Source organism: Panthera tigris, chromosome A2, assembly GCF_018350195.1.
Source record: "Panthera tigris isolate Pti1 chromosome A2, P.tigris_Pti1_mat1.1, whole genome shotgun sequence".
NCBI lineage: Eukaryota > Metazoa > Chordata > Mammalia > Carnivora > Felidae > Panthera > Panthera tigris.
The window spans coordinates 32,300,502-32,326,126 of NC_056661.1; the positions used below are offsets into that span (position 1 = coordinate 32,300,502).

The 25,625-nt window shown below is 41.4% G+C and overlaps 1 protein-coding gene across 3 annotated transcripts in view; it reads left to right on the top strand.

Moving 5' to 3' along the window:
- Positions 1-13,333, top strand: part of LOC107181000 — a 266,480-nt gene extending 253,147 nt beyond the window's left edge. For 2 of the 3 annotated variants that reach the window (XM_042979362.1, XM_042979359.1), the window contains 2 exons: positions 9,549-9,630; positions 12,911-13,333. In XM_042979362.1, the coding sequence (XP_042835296.1) occupies positions 9,549-9,630; positions 12,911-12,940 (112 nt within the window). In that variant the 3' untranslated portion in view covers positions 12,941-13,333. The remainder of the gene's footprint in view (positions 1-9,548; positions 9,631-12,910) is intronic. The other variant, XM_042979357.1, reaches the window with a different exon arrangement.
- The last annotated feature ends 12,292 nt before the right edge of the window (positions 13,334-25,625 follow it).

Below are 25,625 nucleotides of genomic sequence, written 5' to 3' on the forward strand. Positions count from 1 at the left end.
TTTTTGAGGGTAAGAACCGAGTCTCTTACCAAAAAAAGGAGACAATGTGACTGTAAGTGGGATTTTTTTTCCCCCAGTTTCTCTAAAGGGATTTTTCAGGAGCATATTGTTCAACAGAAAGCATTACCTAGATGAGACTGTCCAGACCAGAATTGTTTTTAATGCTATTTTCTGCACTGTTAATACTCAACAAATAAGCAGCCATATTCCAACGGTGATCAGTCAAGTACATTCATTGCTCTAGCATCTCTGCATTCATGGTGGCTTTCTTGAATGCAGATAGTCATAATGGATAAAGGCAGACACTCTTAAAGAGCCATTCATGTCTGAGTCTCCTTATACATTTCCTTTATACTCTCCATAAAAAGACTTCTATTCTCTTTTTACTTTTCTGTTAAAATTCTCTAATATCTTTGACATTCAGTACCGGCTTCTTCACCTTCACTTTCACAGAAATTTTTATAATTGCTCAAGTTCATTCACCTAGGGAAGACAGGGGCATCCAGAAAGACGCCATGAACTTGTCATTTTGTCTACTAAACACATAGCCCTTCATCAAAAAAGAATCTCTTTTAATTTGGGAACTATCACTTCAGCAGCTTTCGGTTCTGATGGGAATTAGCTTGACCCATCCACCTGCTGAAATGAGAAGCATGTGACCCAGCCGGACCAGTCATCCTGCCTCCTCTCTGTGACCGGCCAGATAAATCCACATATGACCAATGTCAGCCAGTAAGAGTCCTGTTGGGGGTTGACCCGTGGAGGCACCCCGTTGACTCTGATGAAGATGCACCTGGGAAGAAGTGAGCCTGGAAGCTTCCATCAAACCTGCCCCCGGGCATCGGAGGAAGCTGAATGAGGAAATGGAGCCCGTCCATACTCCAAAAGAAAGAACCGAGAAAGGAAGAGAGTAGACTTTGAGTCCTATCTCTGTCATTGTTCACGAAGCTGTTCCTTCAGATATGTGAGCAACCCATGATTCTCCCAACTAATCCCCCTCTGTAACTCCTCTGGTAGTTCAGGTTGGGTTTCTGTAACTTCCTGATGATGGTAGGTTCTAACAGTTGTAACAGCATATCCAGAAGCATCTTGCACAGTGGTGTGCACAGAATAGGTACCTAAAGTATGTGGGTAAATTAAAGGGCAGATATTTATTTATTCATTCATTCATTCATTCATTCATTCATTTTAATATATGAAATTTATTGTCAAATTGGTTTCCATACAACACCCAGTGCTCATCCCAAAGGGCAGATTTTTTTTTTAAACAAACGAACTGTAGAAAGCAGAAGAGGGATTTCTAAATCGCACAACTATTTGAATTTTCTTGTTATTATTGGCACTAATAGTGACATTGTGTCAGACCTACTGACATTTCAGGTGTTCCTGTGCGAAGTGATTAAAATAGACCAATGCCGTCCCGTGGAAATACAACTGGAGGCACACGTATAATTTTAAATCTTCTAGGAGTCACAGTTTAAAAACAAACAGGTGAAATTAATCATAATATACTATTCTATTTAGCCAAATATGTAAAAAATGTGTAATTCCAACATATAATCAATATAAAAACTACTAATGGGATATTTTAATATTCTTTGTGTGTGTGTGTGTGTGTGTGTGTCCTAAGTCTTAAAAATCTGGTATGTCTTTTACACTTAGAGTATATTTCTATTTGGACTAGCCCCAGTTCAAGTGCGCAGTAGTAACACGTGGCTTGTGGCTACTAGAGTGGACAACTCCCTGGTTGTAATTCTTATCCTACACCAACTAGTTCTATGACGTTCAGAAACCTATCTGATTTATTTGGGCCTCAGTTTCTTCATCTATAATACGGGGATAATGATAATCATCCCTTCATCATAGGATGGATAAAGATAGCAAGGTAAGTAGGTTGGATGAAATTCCCGCCACGCGGAGCTGTGTTCTAGTGGGGAGCATAGACAACTTACTGTTATAAATACAGGGAAACAGCAGAATGTCAGACAGTGCCAGAAGACAAAAGGTTACAGAGAAGGCAAGTAACTCTTCGGGGGATGGAGAGCAAGAGCGTGCTTGGAGAGATGTATCAGAAGGGGCCTCTCCAGGAAGGGGATCGGTCACCTGAGAGCTCCATAGTGAAACACAGCCAGCCCCACCACCATCCAAGGTAGGAGGCCAGGACCTGTGTTCCAGGAGCCTCAACACTGTCTTGCAGAAAGAAAACCCAGAAACAGGTCGCACAGAGAGGACTCCCGTACTGTAACCCACGTGCCTGCAGCCGGCACCCGGTCGTTTTCTCAGTTTCGGTGGGATGAAATGCTGGCAACGGCCGCTTAGGGTCTCGCAGGCTTTTCTCGGGCAGCTGCTACATCTCTGCCACGCGCCGTGAGAAAGAATTAAAGAGAGAAAACCCTATTGACAGAAGGAGGTGTGGGCCTCGGTGGTATGAAAAAAAATCAGGACCAGGTAATCTCAGGCAACTCTGGGTTTGGAAAAGACTGGTACAGGTGCCATGGGGCAACCCCGACAGATCTTCCCCTTGAGTGTGGAGTTTCGGGACGGTCCTGAGCTTGTGAGGTCCTGCAGAGACATACTCTCTGGGCGGCGTGCCTCTTACATTGCTGCTGCCGAGGGCCAAATTGTCCTGGCTCGGGGCTGGGCCCACTGCTGGCTGCCTTGTTTTTATTCCCGCAGCCTGTTTCTCTTTGAAAGCAAATTGCTCCCCAGGCTGTTTATGACATGTCTGAGGCAGCTGGTCTGGTAGCCTCTGGAGTGTTCCGGGTATGCCCTACAGGTAAGGGAGCTTAAGAAGGCTAGCTGCTTCTCACATCAACACGGGCTCCAGAAAAGGGTCTGTGCCAAGACCTTGCTCAGTACCTAATATACCTCAATTCCTTTCATCCTCCCTCAAACAATCCCGAGAGAGGTCTTACTACCTACATTTTGCAGCAAAGGAAACTGAGGCTCATAAAGGTTAAGTCATTTCCTCAAAACCACACACCAATTAAGTTGTGACTCCAAACTCTTTGATATCTCCCCCGTTCTGGGCTAAATGGCAACAGTTTAGGCTGGAGAGAGGGGAAGTGCCGGGCAGGTCATGTGGTAATCTATGGGTCTTTCATAAGTAGGAAACTCAAGCAAGGGAAGAACTTGAACTTGATTCTACTCAGTCTCTGACTTCACACACCCAGGTCACTGTGTGTCGATTTCTCATTTTGTTCTCGAGTCAGCTCCAAAGACAACAGATACTGCGTAGAAAAGATGCACTTTAAGGGCATAGGGAGTGCATCGCTGGGAACGGAATCTGGAGAAAGGAAGAAGGAATTTGGATCAGCACTGCAAAGCCAGATGTTGAATTCATTAATAGATGCCGTTAGGAGCGTTTTTAGAAGCAAAGGATCATAAGATTGAGACCAAAATTCAGATGAGAAATAGAAAGCAAAAACAGATTGCATTATTCATCCTCAAAAGGTCATCCTTCCCACCTGCAGCAGCAATTGCAGTTTAAATTTGGTTACGTCATATGGGATCTATACATAGACCCACAGAAGCCTTGAAACCTACTCTACCTCTTGTCATCCCCGCTTACTGACGCTGCCTCCTTGTCAGATTCAGTGCTTTTTTTTTCCTTAACATCCTTGGTTATATTTGATCTCCCTGACACTCTTGTCACTCCCCCTCCTCATTCCTGTGTCCTCTCTTGCCACCTGTGAGATCATATGTGCCACGGTTCTATTTACTGTATAACAAATTAGCCCCAAACCGAGGGGCTCAAAACAACGCACGCTTATTTCATGATTTTTGAGGGTCAGGAAGCCAGGCACAGCTTAACAAGGTCCTCTCTTTCGGGGTCTCTCTCAGGCCACAATCATGGTGCCAGAGGGAGCCCAAGACCTCCCCATGAGGGTACAATCTGCTTCCAAACTCATTCAGTGGTTGTTGGCAGGAAGATTGCCCATGGGTAGTTGGATTGAGGGCTTCAGTCGGCATTGGTCGATCATTGGAAGCAGCCCTCAGTTCCTTGCTAGGCGAGCATCTCCAGAGGGAACTTCATCAGAGCAAACAAGAGAGCAACAGCAAGCAGAAATCAGTCTTCTGTAATCCAATCCTGGAAGTGACATCTCATGACTTTTGCTGTATTCTAGTGGTTAGAAGGAGGTCAAGAGAGCCAGCCCTTGCTCAAGGGGAGGGGACTGCACAGGAGGTGGGGACGAATGGTGGCCATCTTATAAATCTGCCTATCACAAAAATCACGTGCAACATTTCTTTTTGGTACCATACCTGATATATCTAAATGTCCAGTAAATGATGGCTGTGTTTGACATTACATTCTCCTGCTCTCCTACCTCTTCCACTGCCCTGGAGCTCACCCCAAGAGGATGGAACAATTATTGTGGCATGAAATACAAGAAAACTTAAGCATCCATCCCCCACACCTCTCCACATACATACATTTTCCCCATTGGGAAGCCAGCTTAATCTTTCCAAAACCCAAATCTGATCATGTCCCTTTCTGCTTAAAACCTTTCAGTGGGACCCCAACATCCTTAACATACCCTTATCATGGCTTTGGAGGCCCTACATGTTAGACCCAGATGAACCCCTCCAATCTCGTTTCTCTCCACATCCCCTCTCTCCTTTTATCTTTCAGCCATACTTATCTTCTTTTAGCTCTACAAACATACAAGGATTTCTCTCTCTCCCAGCCTGTGCTAAATATACTCTCTCACTTCAAGCCTTTGTACTCTAAGAAAAGGGGGGGAGTTCCTTATCTAGAACCTCCATGAGGGCAGAGATCATGCCTATTAGATTATAAGCCCATCCTTAGGACCCAGCACAGGGCCTGGTGGCAGACAACAGCCACAGAGGAAAGACTGTGCCCCATGGAAGATGGCGGCAGAATTTCAATTTGCCCTGACAGCACCCCACAGGCAGAGGGGCTATGGACCTGCCGCATCCAGGGTTTACTTTCCAGCACCTGCCTCTTCTACTCTACCTCGTCCCAGGATGCCTTCTTGGAGAACAGGAAAAGGTGACATCATATCTTCCAGGCGCTGTGTTTTTAGGGCAGGGAAATACATGAAGACACATCTGTATCAAGTATTATATTGTGAATTCCGGACATACGTTTTTGAACGAATGAAGGACGTAAGGCATCCAAATACAAAGAACACGCGTCCATCTTGCAGACGACGTCAGCTAGCACTCATTACATACTTATGACATGTCCAGCAGGCTGCAAGGGGGTTCACAGGCAGCAACAGCAGCAATCCCTCCTTTATTGTTTACAGCACTGTGAGCAGACATAATTATTCCTGTTTCATGAATGAGGAAAATGAGGCTCAGGGAGGCACAGTTACTTGTCTGCCATCATGCAGATAAGAAGCAAGCTGAATTGGGACATGATAATGACAATGACAGCTGCTGTTAAGTAAACCTTTAGCATAAACCAAGCTTTCACCAGTACTTGATATGAATCCTCTTACTTAATGCTCCTAGCAACCCATTAGAATGGGGACTACCTTTATCACTAAATTAGAAATGAATGAACAGGCTCAGGAAATTTAAGAATGCTGCCTCTAATTACACAGCTCGAAAGAGGCTGCATTGGAATTTACTTTTTTCAGTGCATATTTTATTACAGTGATATTTTAACAGATAATTTCACTTCCAGATATGGAACATATTAGTATGTTAAGACAATAGGCTGATAACAGTAGCCAAGGTTAGCCCTTTTCCTGTAAGAAAAAATGGTGGTATAAATACTTAAGAAGCTCAAAATCATCACTTTAAGAAAAATGTATCTTACAGTGAGTTTCAGTTCTACTTGATAGGAAAACCAAATGAACTTAAAGCCGGACATCAATAGGCTACTCACCGGCATGTTATTCAAGAAAAGAAAAACATATTAATACACAAAAATAATGAAATGTTTGTATTTCTTGTGTTTTCATTTCCTATTGTCCTAAAAACAATCACTGAAATGTAATTCAGGATTTTATTTCTCCAGCCTGGCTGCTCACTTGCATTCTGGAATGTGATAGCACAGACATTAACTATTCAGAATATCATGACCTACTGTTTGTGGCTTTCTAGTGTTGTGTCATGCTCCTACCCAGCCCTGGGATGTGAACCCAGGACCATCTGGTACCCCAGATCATGCTGTTATCACCACACAAACTACCTACGCAGGCCGCAGTATGAACCACAAAGCATGGGGAAAATTTGTTCCTCAAATACAAGATGTTTGAAAGCTATTGTGTGCTTGTGCAAGAAAAGGCCACAAACTCTCTAGATTCCAAAAATAATTACCCCAGGCTCCTTTGAGTCCCTTCTGGGTAACTCATCGGGAAGATTTCCCAATGGTCCAATGGTTTTAAAAGCAGACCGATAATCAGAATCAGCTGGAAGGTCCTTAAGATACATATTCCCAGGGGCCACCACAGACCCACAGACTCAGAATCTCCAGGCCCAGGGATTAGGAATCTGATTCCAGAGGCCCCTCAAGGATTCTGATGCCCAGCCCGATGAGAGCCGCCGGTTTCCCCAAGCCCGTGTTCCCTAGAAGAACACCACCCCGTTGGGACTTCCATGCCTGCCACCTCTTTCTTCACAAACTCTGAAGGAGGGTGCTTTACTGCCAGCTGGTGATTAAGAATAAGCAAGTTCAGCCTGAAAATGCATATTCTTTTCCAGGCAGAACTTATAAGCTCCCTTTTCCAACATTAAAAATAAGATGATGATGACAATGGTATCTATAGTCACTTATGGAGCATCTACCACGCACTTTATGTACGGCATCTCTAATCTCAGCAACTCTACAGGGCATATTTTATTCTCCCCAATTTTCACGTAAGGAAACCAAGGCTCAGAGAGGTTAATTAATTTGTCTAAATGTGTCCTTCCAGCAAATGACAGAAACAGGTCATTTTAACTCCAGAGTCCAAGTTCCTTCCCTTCCCCTCTAGCTGTGTCACCTTGGGTAGATACTTAACCTGTCAACGCCTTAATTTCTCCCCCTGTGTAAAGAAGAAAGCAAAAGTACCTAACTCACAGGTTAGATTAAAAGACACGATGCACATAGCAGTCAGAGCACCGTAATATCAGATATTACAGTAGTTGGGTTTTACACCAGGGTTTCTCAAACACGTCTTGGAATGCACACATCCTCTCTAAATAGTGTGTTAAGGATGCTGCAATGTTCCACTGAGGAACCCAGTTTCACTCTACCTCTAGCTGGAAGATACATGTATTTCAATCACTTAGCTTCCACCTAATACTTTGGTCCAACCAAGAAGGAAAGGGGCCTTTCACATGCGATTTGGAATGGCATTGCTTGGATGATCTCACCATCCACCAGCACTTGGAAAAGGCCCTACTGGAAGAACATACCAGTAAGAAGTACTTGCTTTGATACTGGCTGCTAATCCCATGGCCCAGCTTGACATTGTCTCTTAGCAACGTCCTGTCCTTTTCCCCTTTTCATTCTTGTGCCTCTAACGACACTTCCTTTTCTCCGGTTTCTCTTCAGCCTCGGGCTTTCACGGCCCCTTAAGCCTCGTTTACACAGGGAGAAGCAGGAGCGAAAGGCCCCGTGCACATATTTATGTTAATAGTACTGAAGGGAGGAACAGCCTGTTCTGGGGGCTGCTTTCCAACTGTCACATAAATCAGTCAGAAAAAAAAAAAAAGTTACTACTTTCACAAAGACACTGCCAGAGTGGTCTTGGCAATGCATCATCCCCCTAACCCCGCCTTCTCAAGTGCCTTCAGTAACGTCTCCCTCAGTTGTCAGGAAAGAGAGGATGAAGGATTTCAGAGATGCGGAGGATTTCTGAGTCAGAAGGGACCTTTGAGATCATCCAGTGCTAAATCACATGGAAACTTCTGGTAAATACCTGTGCCTGGGGCCTTTCCCCACAGATTCTGGTGCTGTTGTTTGGCCATGAGGCACAGGCAAGATTTTTAAAGCTTTCCAGGTGACTCCAATGTGCAACGAGGGCTTGTGGTACTGATGTAGTGATAGCCCCATGAAGAGAGGACCAGACCTCCCTCAGATCATGCAGGGAGTTAGTGATATCGGCAGAGCCCTGACACCCTGTCACATTTTCTCCCATGATGTTATGCCGTAGCTAAGTTCTGGTGTTAACCTGCAGAAACACTAGATGGTGATTTTACTAGAGTTGTGGATCCAAATCACTGGACGGGCTCCTTCATTGAAAAAAAATTTTTTTTTTAAAGTTTATTTAGTTTGAGAGAGAGCGAGAGCGAGAGAACGCACATGCATGCAAGCAATGAGCAGAGGAGGGGCAGAGAGAGAGAATCCCAAGCAGACTCCACACTGTTAGCTCAGTGCCCGATGTGGGGCTCAAACTCATGAGCCACGAGATCATGACCTGAGTGGAAATCAAGAATCAGATGTTTAACCAACTGAGTCACTCAAGCGCCCCAGAGGCTCTTTTAAACTCACTTTCACCCACCTTGTTCTACCTGGACCAATTGAATCAGAATTTCTTGGTGAAACCCCAGCACACAGATTCTGAAAAACCCTGTGGTGGCAATTTTGATGTGCATCCCAGTCCAAGAACTAGCCTGATGGAGAGACCACCCATTTTGGAATTAGAAAAACTTGGGTTCATATCTCTGGTCCATGAAATACTAACTGTGGTTCCTTGGACAAGTTACATGAGATCATCCAGTGCTAAATCACATGGAAACTTCTGGTAAATACCTGTGCCTGGGGCCTTTCCCCACAGATTCTGGTGCTGTTTCTTCATCTGTAAAATGGGACCACATAGGTAATTCCATTCTTCACTTTTATAGTTCAAGAGTCATTTCTCCTAGGAAGTCACAAGTGAGCTTTCAGAGGAAGCCATTCACCCAGCTTTCCAGGAAATGCTCTCTTAGAGAACACACTAAACTTCTCCTTTGTAACACTGAGCATAACTCATTGATCAAGTAGTATGGGGCTTAATACATGGCTTTTGAATGAATGAATAAGCAATTAATAATGATTCAATGCATGTATAATGGATTACTCGCTCTTCGTCCCCACCACCAGAGATGAGCTAAGAAGTCGAGCTGTCTTGTTCACTGCTGCGTCCACGGTGCCTAGTGTAAGGCAGGCTGAACAAATGACTGATATATACGAAGCACCTGGCACATATCCACAGTAAATGGAACATGTAATAAATATTACCTGTTGTAACAATTATCTTCAGATAGGCCCCGTGTTTTACCCAAAGGCTCACAACAGATCTGAGACTTGAACTCAGTCCTCTGGACCGCCAGGCTCATTTTCAATCCATGAGGTCAATCTGCCTTAAGGTTTTCCTACTGGGAGGAGGGAATCTAGGAAAAAGTGGCAGGTTGTCTGTGCCCACTAGAATAAGCTGGAAACCCAACGGGTTCTTGCATGCTTCCAGCCTCCACTGTGCAATCCACGCATGCACACATATTTGCAGACGATAGTGACTGTTGGCATAAGCATCTTGATTCTTTCTTGAGAATGCTTTGGATCATAAACTCCTTAAGGGCAGTAACCATGGTTTTGGCTTCCACCACAGGCTACACCCGTGGGAACTCCGCTGTTCGCTCATGACAGGTTGGTGGCAGCACCACTGTGTTGATCCCAGCACCATACACATGGTGAGTCCAAATACCTGTGATGATTTCTGGGGTGCCTGGATGACTCAGTCCAACTCTTGATTTCAGCTCAGGTCATGATCTTGCAGTTGTGAGATCGAGCCCCACATTGGGCTCCGTGCCAAACACGGAACCTGCTTGGGATTCTCTCTCCCTGTCTCTCTCTGGCCCTCCCGTGGGTTGTGCACACACACATTTTCTCCCTCCCTCCCGCACCCCTCCCTCAAAACAAACAAACAAACATTAAAAAAAAATGAACACCAGCGGTGATTTCTGATTTCCCCACTAGTCATCATGCTGTCTGTGATTAGGGGGAAGCTGGTGAGTGGAGGGGCCCAAGGAAGAGACGACATTCACATTATTGGCTGCATAAGCACACAATGTAGAAGGGAGTTCAGAATAAGGCTAGGGGTGGATGTTTCTGAGAATAACTCTGGGTGATTCCTTGTCTCTCTGTATATATCACATGGAAATCAAGAGCTTTTCAAATGTTCACTTTATGTGCTCCAGATGTTATGCCAAGTACTTTAAAGACAGAATATCATTTAATTCTGACTCCGAGTGGTTGAAATCATCACTGTCAGTATTTTACGGAGGAGAAAACTGAGGCTGAGGATAATTTGCTAAAGGCTACAAACACCAGGATGAGCCAAGAACAGCCCTGGAAACAGACCTAAGTGATGGTTCCAAGACCATAATTCATTCATCAAATGTTTACTGAGCGGTACTATGAGCCATGTTGTTTTCTAGTTGCAAAGTATGTGTTACAGATGAAAGTCAAAGTCCTTGTGGGACTTAGGTTCTGTCTAGGGGAGACAAACCATAAATAACGAACCTAAACATTAACTAAATTATGTGATCTGTTAGAAAGTGATGGTACTACGGGAAAAATAGGGTAGTGCAAAATGGTGGGGAGTAGGTTGGAGGTGAGTGTGGAGGACAGGGTGGGAGCGTCTGTGATATAGGTTTGCAATTTTAAATATAGTGATTGAGAGAGGCCTCAGCGACAAAGCCACATTTGAGGAAAGAAGGAAAACTTCAAAAAGCTCTAAATTATATTATGTTCATTCTGCCCACCCCCCTAAAATGAATGGATGGATGAATGAGTGAAGTACCACTGATTAGCACCTGCTATGTCTCAGGTTCTGTGCTAAGTGCTTTTTCCACAACTTCTCATCAAGTCCTTACAATGACCGTATAATAACGGTATCACCTCTGTTTTTCTGATGAGAAATTTGAGACCCAGAAAGGATAAAAGATACTGTTCAGAATTATTTAGTTAATGAGTGATGGGGCTGGGATTTCAACTCAGCTCTTCAACTCCAAAGCCCATGCTCTTCTTACTACAGGATGATGATGAAGAGTATGGGGTGGCTGGGGTCTGTGAACACAGAGACACAGCATGGACCCACCCCTGACTTGAGAAAGCCACCCTGCATCATGCCCCACAAGGGCAGGGAAGCTGTGAGGCTGGGTGCCCCCCTGGTGAGCCAAGTGCGCACAGGTGTAGGTAGCATGGCTGACGTACGGTGTGCCCTACATGCCATATCTCCCACATAGGTCCTCTTTTTTCCCCTACCTGGTTTGAAATAGGTTTCTTCAGTAGTTACAGCAGATAGATGTAAAGAAGCAGTTCTTGAAGAGCTATACCATTTGCCAATATCAAAAAGCTTATGGTTTCTGGAAGCTCTCCAGGAGGGCTGCTCTTTGACCAAGGACCAGTGGCACCCTGGACACTGCAGGCCAGAAGCTAAGATCTTTCTAGGATGCTTTTGAAGGGAGCTTTCATAAACTTGCCCGGGTCTTGTTCTTGACCAGACAAGTGTGGCTCTCATGAATATCTCCCCCATGTCTGGGGCCTCTTTTCCATACACTACACTTTCTCTTTCCCAGGGACATTAGGAGCTCCACTGTCTAAGAGGACTTTACTTGAATGCAGGTCGACCCAGCCTACGATGTATTCTGTCTCCCTCCAGCCTCATGAGGCTAGCAATCCAGTCATACCAAATGACCTCCATTTGGAAGCATGCAAGCAAAAGGGGTGGGTCGCCTGAGTGACACTGGTCACTCAAAAATGGACCTACTGAGACAATGAGGCATGCACATGAAGTGACTGGTGTGTGAGTGCTTTGCACATCAGGAATGCCACAGAATATACTTTGGAGATAATAAGGAAGAGGAGAAGGATGCTAGAATTTTCTCATGAATGCCCAGAGTTTCACAACCTTGGTCCATCCTTTGACCCCAAACCAACCCAAAAGCATAGATTCTGTCCTTTGTACCCACTGTGCATACATATGTTGAATATTTTTATATATAACAATGACAACTAGTATTAACCCATTTTTATGTTTTGAAAGCATGGATTCATGGGCATTTATGTCCTACATCTCATTTAAGTGATAAAACAACACAGTTAATGGGATGTAGTGATTTAAATATCTTTTTTGCAAAGGAAGAAAATGAGGTCATAGAAGTTCATTGACTTTCCAAGGTCAGAGCTGGAGAATGATGGGAGTATAACGTGGGGCCCTGAGTCACATCCTCATGTTTCTTTCCTGACAAGGAAAGGCTGTTAGGTACCAGATTCATTTGCAGCAAGAACAGTATGATCACACTCCACTTGTCTCTCTTCTTCCTGTGTCTCTGTTTGCATGGGGTCCCTATTCTTTCATCCCTTCCCTTCTTGTTTCTCTCCCTCCACCCACCTTCTTTCCTCCCTCTCCCTTTTTCTATGTCTCAACTTGGATTTAAATTTATACCAGGCTGAAATGTACAGAAAAGCTCCATTACCAGGTGGTCTCTCCTACATCTTCCTATGGCAGAGACCCCAAGAGGGACATTGCAATGAAACCTTAGTACATTACTCCGGAGTTCTGAGCTGGTGGCATGCCCGCGTGCCTCAGAGGAGGCAAAATTCTCATTAGAACCAGCATCAATGATGGCATCCCATAACAGTGTGGGCTCACACAGAGGGAGAGAAGATCCAGGTTACCTAAAGTCAAGGCTAAAGCCCTAGGCCCTCAGGGCCCTTCCTCATGACTCCTTTACACCATCACACTTTGATATATTTGCCTGTCCAACATGTGTCTCTCCACTTGACTGAAGTATGTAGGGCATGAGGACCATACGAACTGTGTCTGCCTGGTTAGCACTGTCCCTTTGGTTCACAGCACAGTGTCAGGCATTGTGTGAGCCCTCAGAAATATGTGGGGAATAAAGAAATGAATGAATAATGAAGGAATGATGGAATAACAAGAGCTTAATATGTCATTCTCTTTAGGACCACTTGTCTTTTGAAAGAAGATTCTAATCAAGGATGCCTCTTAAGCCCATTAGAATTTTCACAAGGAAGGGGTTCCACCTGGGAAGCCATCCTGGAGTGAGCGTGATGAGGAGTGCATCTTTCCAGCATTTCTCAAATGGTACCTAACAGATGCCTTCATATGAAATCAGTCTCATCACCAAAACTAAGAGTGGCTGGACCTCAATGAACAGGGACTTTGAGGAAGTGGAGGGGGAAAAAAGGCAGCTGGGTTTGACTTCATTCCACCCAGATGTCCTTTCTGTGAGCCTCTGATTATTCTATCCTGAATCTGAAGGAAACGTGTAGAGATCTTGAGTCACAACCTAGAAGGCCAAATTCTTATGGGACAATAAAAATCTGAACCAAATGCTGGCCCTGCTGGGTCCGTCTGTTATTGGAATTAAGTCCCCCTTTTCATTTTATTCAAACTGAAGAAACTTTCTGGCAGGGTGTCAGGTTTCAAACAGAAATGTCAGCCAAGGGCTCATGAGGCCAAGATCCGAGCAAACTTGAATCAATTTATGCTTTGGGTAAAACTTCATATGGAATTTAGTGGTCTGGTGGGTCCATTTGTTAAATATTCTTCATTTGCATGTCCTGGACTAAAACCCTGCAAGGAGCTGTGTATAAAATCAGCATCAGAGGCCAAAGTAACCTCTTTTACCCAAAGTGAGGGTACATCTGTAGATGAGTGTGAAGGGCATACTAGAGTGATTTTCTTCCCCGATACGAAAGCAGAAAAGAACTTGAACATGTGCTAAGCTTGATTCAAATCATGATCTGATACAGCCAAAATTAACCCTATTCATAATAACAATAATAACCTTTACTGAATGTTTATTATATGCCAGGTTCTATACTATGCACCTAACATTTATTGGTCCATTAATCCTTTTGATGATTCTACAAAGTAGGTTTTATTCCTTGCTCTATTTGATAGCAAACGAAACAGAGGAACAGAGCTTCCGAAATGTGCCCAGCTTGCAAGCCAGCAAAGATCAGGATTGAAAGCTGGACAGTTTGCCTCCAGAACCTCTGCCCTTAATGTTGGTCAGGGACCGGTGGGGTAATGAATCCCATAGGCAGAAATATAAATATGATGCCTACAGCAGGTTTAGTTAGAATCTCATACCCCATGGGGCATTTTTAGAACCCCATTTTGATGGCAGAGATAGATAAGCCACACAGTAGAACTGGGTTTTTCCCTTGAGATGCTGCTATAAAGAGAAAGCACTAGGATAATTAACTGAAAAATCCAGTATTTGAACACTTTTGCTTTGTACCAATATTGTGGACAGATCAGGATTCCCCTTGTTCCCTGAGATGTTGAAGAAATGTTTAACTCACCTCTTTGCACTCTTAGCATTGGATGGAGATACAGCCAGGGACTGTCTAGGATCCCGTGGCTGTGAAGATCAGAATGAAGAACAACACGGCCATAAGGAGATGCCCTGGTGGGGGACTGGCTGGCCTCACCCATCCACTAAATGACTCACAATTACACACTTGCTCTTTGCAGCAGGCTTGAATCAAACTCAAACCTAATCAGCAAACAGATGACAAGATGCCCGACTGCAGTAATATGGATGAAAATGCAAATTAAATTCTATTTTCCACATATCATTTTGGCAAACATTTCTAAGTCTGATAATATCAATCATAGCAATGGTGAGCGGAAACAGGTCCTTTCTCCTGATGAAAGTGTGAATTGCAAGAGCCATCCTGGAAAGCATTTTGGAAGTATTAAAAATGTATACCACCTGTGACCTAGCAATTCTGTTTTATACATATTCATAAGAATGTTCATTACATTATCATTCATGGTATCAAAAAGTTAAAGATAGCTGAATGTAATACATCCAAGCCACAGAATGTTATACGGCTCATAAAAAGACAGATATTTATGTACTGACAATAAAAAATGCTTAAGACACACTGGTAATTTGAAAAATCCACACAGCATGATATTATCCAATGATATTATCACACACACACACACACACACACACACACACACACACACACCAATGCATAAGAGAAAGGAATGAAAAATATACACCAAGCTCAGAGATGAGATTACCCCTGGGGAAGCCCAAAGAATAGAGAGCAACGGTCACAGGTACTGTCATCATTCAATCATTCAACAAATATTGTCTAGCGTCTTCTGTGTTCAGCATCGGATGCTACTTTGTGATCAACAAAACACAAAAATCCTTGCAACCATGATACCTATGTCCTGGCATTGCTGTTTTGTTGTGTTTATAGAACAGGAATGTACTCATATAATACTTGCGTAATTGAAGGTAAGTAAAAACAAAAGCAAATTTAAAAGCACATTTTTCTATTAACAAAATGTCAAGTGCCTGTTTTGGCTTTTGAGAGCCTTTTCAAACAGTTCCAACCATAAATGTGTATTGGTGACTGCCATGTGGCTAATGAAATTCCTCCAAGGACCCCCTCGGATGGTTGGCACAGATGGGGCTCAGTGACAATTTCTTATTGCACAATGGCAGGCAGAAAGTTGGTCCGATCCTTCATTAACATTTGTGGGAGCATCATTAGACACAAGTAGCACAAAGTAGACATTGGGTGCTAAAACCCAATCTGATTATACATATATTCACCAAAATACATGTACAGGATGTACAGGATGGTCTTAGCACCACTATTCATAGTAACCCCAAACTGGAAACTGTCTATCAACAGTTGAAAAAATGAATAATGTACTATATCCAACAAAGAAATATTACACAAAGACGAAAATGTATGCATGATAACTATATGTAACAATATGGAAGAATCTTACCAACACAGTGTTGAATGAATGAATCCTAGTAGAAGAGTTAGACACCACCTAATTCCATTTATTTATATGACATTCAATAGCAAGCAAAACAACACATGACACCGGAAAACAGGATAGTGGTTATCCTTGGGAGGAAGTAGTAGCTAGGGTGCATTATGGAGACTCTGGAGTGTGCTAGAGCTATTCAACTTCTTGCTCTGGGTGCTGGTTATTTAGTACGCATCATTTATGAAATATGTAAAACTGAGTTTTACGGTTATAATCTGTGGATTTTTTAATAAATATATTCTACGTCCATCAATAGTTTACAAACAAACAAGGGGTGCCTGTGTGGCTTAGTCGGTTGAGCTTCTGAATTTTGGCTCAGGTCATGATTTCATGGGTTCATGGGTTAGAGCCCCATGTCTGGCTCTGTGCTGACAGCTCAGAGCCTGGAGCCTGCTTCAGATTCTGTGTCTCCCTCTCTCTCTGCCCCTCCCCTGCTCGTGCTCTGTCTCTCTGTCTCTCTCTCAAAAATAAACATTAAAAACAATTTAAAAAATAGTTTACAAAAGACAAAATTAAAACCTAAAACCCTAAAATCTAACCTGTTTCTTGAATCTCATCTTGGGCAAGTCACATGCCTCCTCGGGGCTTCAGTTTTAGCATCTATAGAATGGAAGGATTTGCTAGCTGATCTGCATAGGCCCTTCCAAATGCATAGTTCTGTTGTATTACTTCTTCAATTCCAATACTCAATTTCTGAAGCAATAGGAAAAAAAGAGAGAAAGTAAGCCTTGGATCATTTGCTATCAGAATTTGTAGAAGGCTTACAAAGTCACATGTATCCCATTTCAAGGCATTTGTTGTAAATTAAAGACACAATTAATGAACAAGAGAGGTTCTGTCTTCCAGGAAAATGCACGGAGTTCATTCTTTCCCAAAGTGCTCATGGGATAAGTGTGAATATGCCAAATACTGCTTTCTGCCAAGCCTCTTCCTATCATGCCAATTCACAAACCCTGCGATGGGGGAGTCAGCAATTGCAGAGGTGGGGCTGTTCCTGGTAGGAAGGAGGCAGCTACCATGCTCACAACCTACTGCTGTTTGAATAGGCACTTCCTCTATGAGGGGAGTTGGTTCGTAATTTTCCTCTTTCCGCTACTGGAAGTCCTTGAATGGCAACATCACAGCCTGTACCCATTCACAACAGGAAAGTTTGACATCCGCAGACACTCTTGGCACGAGAGGAGGAAAAGTCCGGTCCTGTGTGTCAGCTTCTATATTAGAACCAGGAAAGTAATTTCTATAGTGTAGACCATGCTGTAATCTTCACACAAAATGTTGGGCTCTAGGGACTCTAGGGAGCCTTTTCCTAGTTGTAGCCAAACCTCACTGACATTTGCAAGGCAGGACCCCAAGGAGGGCAACAGTTTCAGGACCCAAACAGACACCCTTTATTAACTTTAACCCCAAGGAAAGGTGATTTGGAAGTGGAAAACAACTTCTATGGAGTGTGCTCACTGTAGGGACGTTATCCTGTTCAGGAGAACTGAGTCTCATATAAAAGGTGGGTTCTCACAGAATACTAAAGTTAGCAGCTGAAAAGAGGCAAGCACAAAATCTGACAGGGGGCTTGGGCATGTAAATCAGCTCTTCTCAAATGATCACAGGTGAAGGCCAGTTTTGTTGTTTCCTTTAATTTTGTTTGGTTAATTATTTCTACGAGTTATTTCATTGTTATTATTTTATTATTTCTAATCTAATCTAGTCAATACATTTTTCAAAAATATAATAAAAAGGAATGATTAAAAACAGAATAAGGATACAGGCAAAATAGAAGCCCCAAGTTCTGATTACTAGTTTCAACAGACATTATTCTGTCAGGTGGCTGGAAAGGCTCATGAATGCTTCTTCTTGATCTGGGTGCTGGTCAGATAAATGTGTTTAGTTTATGAGAATTGTTTGAGCTGCGTGCAACGTCTCCATGTATCCACTGTTAATCCATGGCGGTCTGGGGATCTCTGGACCATGGCTCACTGGATGCTTTCTCACACTTCCAAGAGCCTTCTTCTTTGGGAATAAAGAGAATGAACACAATGGCCAATGGCCAAGTAGGGGAAAGAATATTGTGATAACAAAGGTGACTCAAGAAGATGGAAGAACAGGTAGGAAAGTAAATTTCTCTCAGAAAGCAAGGTTTTAATGATGAAGCAATTTTGGGTAATGATGGGAGAAACCTGTTGCTGTCATTAAAAAAAGGACGAAAGAGCATCAGTAAACGGCCAGATTAATTCTGTAGAAGGACGCACAGAGATCTCTGCTCACTGTGTTGGATAAATCCAGGTGCTAATCGGCAAATATGCGCCACGTGACATACTAAAGTTCTTGTCCAGGTCAACCCTGGGACACTGGGCAGGTCAAGCATCACTTCTGTCTGCTCATTTCCTACTCAAAGATTGCAGATGGAAAACCAATTTTTACAAAACCATTTTTCCTGTTTCACCAAAGACCAGATATAGAGTTCATGTCGATATCCTTACAGATAGTGATTCTTGAAAGCAAATTTAGAATGAGGGAAAATTACCACAAAACATTAGGAGAATAAATTGTAAAACTATTTAAAGTCACAGGGATTATTTCTCACTGAAGCAAGCCAACCCTTCTCGTATTGTTCTGGTATCTTGGACAAGAGACTGACTTAAGTAGGTAAGACACAAGACTGAAATCCTACAGGCATTTGAGTTTCTAGTCCAAGGCAGCTGTTGGGTGATATCACCCAGTGCGAGAACAGCCATGTGTGGAGAGAATTAGCAGATGAAAAGCAAGTAAACTCGATATGGGGTGTATAAACGTGCTTTCTCCGTCTCTTTCAATTCTCCTTATAGATAGACACACCTAAAAGTGAAGTTACATATGTAGATGTTTATACAAAGCATAAAGGACACAGAAAGGGCCTGAGACATAGAAAACAGTGGAGGAAGATAAACATTTCATGATTCAGATCATGTTGCTGCCCCAATTCATAGAGTCTCTAAGGGAATAGCGATTCAACTCTTTCTATTCAACTCTCAGCTTCCTTCTAAGGAAGAAAGAGTTTGCTATGAGCAAAGGAAGTGCCAAAAAAAAAAAAATGCCAATTTGTGTCACACTAACAACTTTCTTAAGGCTGAATGTGGAGTTCGTAAACTCTTGGCTATAGTGAGCGCAGATGGCCTTGGGTTCTTCAGAAGGACTGTGGGAAATCTGAGAGGAGATCAAATTAGACACCCACTGATCAGAAAATGTTCTGACATCAGAGTTTTATTTGCAACAAGTGGCGGGGTTAACTCTTCCATGGCACCTGAGGTGAACTCAGAAAAATGGAATCCCTGAAACCATGTTTGGAAATGATTTCACTGAAGACAGACAGAGAGAGACAGCAACTGCTGGAGGGAGGACAGGACAGCAAGCAAACCAAAGTGAGACTCTGTAATCGAGACGACCTGTGGGGAAAAATGGAAAAAGAACAGTCCAACTTGCCTGCCTCAGACAAAACAACCTTCAAAGGCTACCTTCTTCCTAGTTGGTGGGGTACAGTCACTTAGAATAACTACCAGTGCATGATACATATTTAAAACTCTCCTTTCTGGGTTTATAATTTTCATAGAGGCAACTTCCTGCAAACTCCAGTAATGAATGTAAGATGATGCTCCTTTGGGGGGTTGTAAAGACAATCTAAGAACAAGTCATTTCAGAGGAACAAACTTCGCAGCCGGAGATCATTTCCATTGCATAATGTGCTTATCCTTGAAGCGTTCATTGTTGCACTCTTACCCGGGTGGGTCATTATTTTACTTACCTCATCAGGGAAATCATTGTTTAAAAACCGAACATAAACGGTGAAATAGTTTTCTACTTATCTTTTCCAGGATAATGGCTTCCCTCCCCCACTTCCCGCCACACAAGGGTTAGGCCCATGTGGGTGATGAATTGCTCCAAGACTCTGACAGTCCCAGAGAGAGGGACGAGAGTAAAAATAACTAGCTGATTACCAATAGGGAGCAAATTGGCCACTTGAGAATTCAGTGGCTAGAATGACAAATGAGAAAATGAAAATCCTCATCAAGAGACTAGACTTTCTGATTAGTCCAAGTGCTGATGACCACTTTTCATGCCTCTCCCTCCCTGCTGGGTGATGATTTACATCTGATTGGACATCATCTTGTATTTGGGGCAGTCGTTTCTAAAAGGGTGTTTGGAAGACTTTGAAGTACTTAATTATAACCAGGAGACATTTGGGGGCTGAGCAGTGAAATGGAAGATGCTCTGTCTTTGGCTGTGGAATGTTCATTTATACAAGGAGCCCATGTCTGGTTGGTTTGGTCTGGTTTTTCATTCCATCACCCCATAAGGCAGCCTTCCAAGGTTTTCTGGACTCTAGAACAAAATAAAAATGAGAGTATTCTTGGCTAAGGGATCCACATGCAAGGCAGAGTCAAGGATTTCAATATGTGGATAGACTGGGCTTTCTGTTAATAGTCAACTACTAAAAATAGAAATAGTTTGGGAATCCTTTGAAGAGAGGCCATTTCTACTAGCCCTGATTTGAACAAATTCATCAAGTGAGGGAGGATATTATAGAGTGAACCATAGACATGCTAGCTGTTCTCAGAAAGCTTAAATATATCAGGGGTGCTAAGTCATAGATAGAATGAGATAAAACATGACCATGAACCATGAGCCCCCCATTTGGGGATAGCCATATGAGCTGTAAGAATTAAGAGGAAAAAGAGGGGATTTGAAGTTAGGTAATCAGGATAGGATTCATGGAGAAAAGTGATATGACCCAGGCTTTGAAAAATGAATAAAACTATAGTAATTTCTAGGTGAAAAGAGCTTCAGTGAACAATGGTACTATTATTTGTTTGTCTTAATGATTTGGTATGGAGTGAATTGAATGGTTTATCTTGTGCAAAGGGGGTGTGGAAAGGTGACTCTGAACATAAGTTTCCCATGTATGCATGGGCAGGGAATTACGTTTGGTCTTAAGAGCCTGGAAGAACATTAAAGGTTCTGAGCAGAGTTAGAACTCTGTTAGAGGTCTGTTATCTTTATCTGATGAAAAGAAAGCAAAACATTGCTCTCTGGAACTTCACCAACAGGTATGATCAACAGATAAGACTGCCATTTTGATTCTTCTTTGGCTTTCACACTTGTGCTCTGGAAGAGAAGAATGAATAACACAGCGCCTAGCATATAGAAAAACTCAACAAATGCTGACGATCGGATGAATGAAGCTGAAATTATTTAGAATCAGAGTACTTCTATTTGGTAGGACAGTTGAAAAACATCTGAAGTTACCTCAGCCCTCTCAAGAAGTAGCAATGAATAATTTGAAAAGAACAAAATTAGGACTTAAGTGAACTTAGGCATTTAACTTCACCTTCTTGGGTCTGAATTTTCCTCACATGAAAAGACAAGTTTTATGAATGGGTTCTAACTGCAGAAAGTTTTTTGTGAGACTATCTTGGGAGAGAGATGCCATTCCCAGTTTATGTTGAAGACTCAGAGGAGCATATATCCAAAACAAGGCTGAGGACCAGTGGACTATGTTCCTTTTAAACACAAAGAGGCTGTGATTCTGAGTCCAAGGATGATTTACTTCCTGGACGGACAAATGGAACATCTGATGATACCATAGCTTTGCCAATTTTATCACCTTGCAGGAAGCCTGTTTCTGATTGGGTTAACCAAAATAAAGAGGAAAATCTTTTTCCTGTCAACCCAGCTTTAGATTCCCCAGCAATTTAAGGAGAATTATTGATCTGATCAGCCATACTGGGGTGTAAGCGACCATCAAAAGAGATGAATCATTGAAAGACACCTACTCCCATCAGAACATGACATTGGCAATGTGTAACCTCCAACATAGTCCTTTTTTGTAGAATTTTCTTTCTCTATATCTACTTCCTTTTTTTTATACTGGCTTCTGTTATAAGGTTATTGGAAAGAATAACTAGTTAATGATGGGGAAAAAAGCAGTTGGGAAGATTATATGCTTTTGTACTCAAGACTATTGTTTAAAAACAATATGCAATAATATTTTTGCTGAATGTACACACTCAAAGTCACTCTGATCTGGGGATTTGTCCAGACAAATATGATGCTGACCAGTTGAAGTAAGAGCAGTTAAAGAAAATGTTATTGTTCCCCAGAAGCTATATCATCAGTGTAAAACTCCAGCATGGAAAGCTACTTCTGGCAATTTATAATGAGGCAAGACACTTATTAATGATTTTTGGCTTAATATATTAATGAATAGAAATCCGAGGGGTAAAGGACTTACAATGTAATAAGGAAAACTCAAGAAAAGATTAGGCTCTAATCAAAATAGACTGTTTTTAGACTGATTTGCATAAATTTAACTCTTTTCCTTTATTTATACCAAAAAGAAATGCAATGTGGAAAGCTGATTGCTATCGCTGAAAAAAAAAGAATGGATATTAAATTTTAATATAATATTAATAAGCTGCAAATGCCAACTTACAAGAAGAAACCATATACAGGCAAGAATATAAATTCTTGGAGAGAAAATTTTCTGCCTATAAATATTAAGAAATTTATTTTCTATTTTTGAATAGTAATTTCCAGGTTTAACTGAAAAGCTGATTAGAAAAAGCACCATTGGAAAAAGAGCTAAAATAGTGATGTTTTGAACAATGACAATAACATTTATTATGATTACCTTTTCTTTCTATTCTTCCTCCCTCTCAATCCCTCCTACTCTAATAATGCTGTTCCTTACTATTCATTAGGCAATCTAGACTGAGGAGAGACAATTTCCTCTAAGAAAATGTGTTAAGAACTTTTGTTTACCTCACGAATAGAGTTCTCTGGATGGTACTTTCCAATAGTGGGTCAAGATCACTCTATTTGCCACTTAACTATTCTAGACTTGTCCATATTTTAGTATTTTACCTCTTTGTCATGAAAGCAGAAACTTCTACTCCATCTGTAATTTTCTTGCTTCTACTGACAACAGTTGTTTATTAAAAGTACCTAGCATCCAAATGTCTTGTTTTCCACTGTGCATAGTGACTTGTTTCTAGTTGCCCAGAAATGAACTTACGAGTTAACTCCAGCCTGAAGCGGTACCATAGGTTATAAGTAACAAAATGTTTAGCTCAATGTCCCATAGTGTCAGCAACAGGAAGTGCCTGATAAAAACCTAAGTAAAGCTGAAAAATGGCCCGAATTGCAGTGGGCTTTATGGTACAATCCCAGTGGGGGTCCTGCGGTTTTCCACAGCACCGAATCTACTCCCATATCATTGCTTATAAGTTCTGAGAAGAGTTGGCCCAGTGTGTGTGTACTGTGATAATTGATTTGTTATTCTAAAAATTACTGTATATAATAACTTTTTTAAAAAAATATACTGACCTGATTCTACCATGGTCAAAAGTAGGGTAACACTGGGGACAGATTTTCATCATAGCAAACAACCAAGGGGGAAAACATGGAGACAGTTACAAAGGGTATAAACTAGGCTTATCTCTGTTGAGCTCTAATTGACTGCTTAAGGATGAGAGGATCTGACTGTAGATGATTTATTTACCCAAATAAAAAAACCACACAAGGGCATTTACTAAATGCCTTTAGCCATTTAGTTTATGGCATGTTTAAAAGCCAACAAGGACTTTAATTTTCTAGTAGTATGGAATCACTGGCATTTTCATGTCAAGCAGTAGATGTTAATGAAACCTATATTATGGTTGGAATCTCCACTGGAAACTTAAAGAATTTTGTGGTGTTTCTTCTTCACTATCTGAAACATAGAATGGAGTTTTCACTGAACATCTTTGTATTTGTGGAGGTTAAGTTTGCAATGCAGAGACATTACATCTTGAATGTTTCATGGTGTCCTCAAGAGGTTAGGGAGAGTGACTGTGGTTTTCAAACCAATGTGATGGGCTCCTAAAATGCACACTAAGCTCGAAGGGATTCTGTGCTCCTCATTCATTCTTTATGATTATATCTCTCTTAGTGTATGGTTTTCTTTATTTCAGAGCCGAGAAAACTCGGTTTCAGCAAAGTTAATCAGTTATCCACAGTTATCGACAGTTATCCACAGTTATCGACACAGCTAATATACATTCAACCCAAATGAATTCCATTGATTTAACATCTTGAGAAATTTCTACTAGGATCCTGAGCAGGCTGTACCCTGAGAGTCTACCTTGAAGGCTCTCAAAACAAGTAAAGACTTAACTGAATACCAGAGAAGAAGGAAAAGTGAGACCCCACACCTATATTGTTGAGGTGTGTGTGTGTGTGTGTGTGTGTGTGCGTGTGTGTGTGTGTGGTTTTTAGCTTCAGCTCTGTTAACTGTGTTTCTTGGACTTAGGGGAAGTCACTGTGCATGCCTTTCTTTTCCTTATTTGTTAAATTGAGGTGGACAAAAGAGTGAATGGATCAGTTCAACTGCATGCAATCTTAGGGCTGATGCTGAAGGATTCCAATGTGTGTGTTTACGCCAAAGCATGATATGTAAAAGTCTGGAAAATACTGTAGCTTCCAGGTCTCCTTTTCAAGGTACTTGCCTTTTCTCCTACCTCTCAATTGGAGAACTCCCAAAGTTCTACCCCAAACCCTCAGTTCTTCTCTCGCAGTGCTTTTTCCTTGGGTGGTCTCACCCTTTTCTAGCTCTTGTTTTAAAGTCTGTATTGTCTGATATTAGCATATCCACGTGCATATCCACGTCACATCCTTATAGTTGCTATTTTCATGATATATCTTTTTACAAACTTGTTCTCTCTCCATATATATATATATATATATATAATATATTATATTATATATATATATTTATTTATATATATATATTTATTTATATATATATATATATATATATACATATGAGCACTCAGTGTTGTATGTAAGTGATGAACCATGGGAATCTAACCCGAAAACCAAGAGCATACTTTATACTCTGTATGTTAGCCAACTCGACAATAAGTTATATTTAAAAAATAAAATCAAATACAATCTAAAAACCTCTGCTTTTGAACTGGATTGTTTGATCATGCATATTACATGGTATTACTGATATGGTTAGATTTACATCTGCCCCCTTGGTTTTTTATTTTCTAGGTCTCAAATTTCTTTGCTCCTCTGTTTCTCTTTTACTGTCTTCCTTTGTATTTAATGGATATTTCCTAGTGTAACATTTTGATTTCACTCACATTTCATTGCATTAAAAATATTTTCTTAGTGGTTACTCTAGAGCTTATAATATACATTTTAGCTTATCAAAATCTACTTCATATTTTTAGTAGCTTAGTTCCAGTGAAAAGTAGAAACTCTACTTCTATCAAGTGCTGTTCCCCTTCCTTTTATAACATGATTTTTCTACACATTTGATCTAAATATGTTACAAACTAAACAATGCGTTGTAATAATCATTACTTTATGTAATCTTATGTATTTTACAGGCCCTGGGAGAAGAAGAGCAAGTACCTATTTATAGAATTTATTATATTGATCTTTTTACCATTGCTGATTCATCTCTATTATTCCTATGGATTCAATTATCATCTGGTATCATTTCCTTACCCCCCAAACAGCTTTATTCCCAACCACCTCCTCTGTACTGTTGCTTTTGACTGCATTCCCTTTCTGTACAGTATAAGCCCTTCAGTATAATTATATATACATTGTTTTATATATACACATTTACTTTTTAAAATCGGTTAAGAGGAAAAAGGGGGGAAATAATGCAATTACATTGTCTTTTTTTGCCATTTTTTAAAAATTGAGGTGAAACTGACATAACATATAATTAACCATAGTAAATTACAGAATTCAGAAGCACTCAGTGCATTCACAATGTTGTTCATCCACCACCTTTTCTAGTTTTAAAGCCTT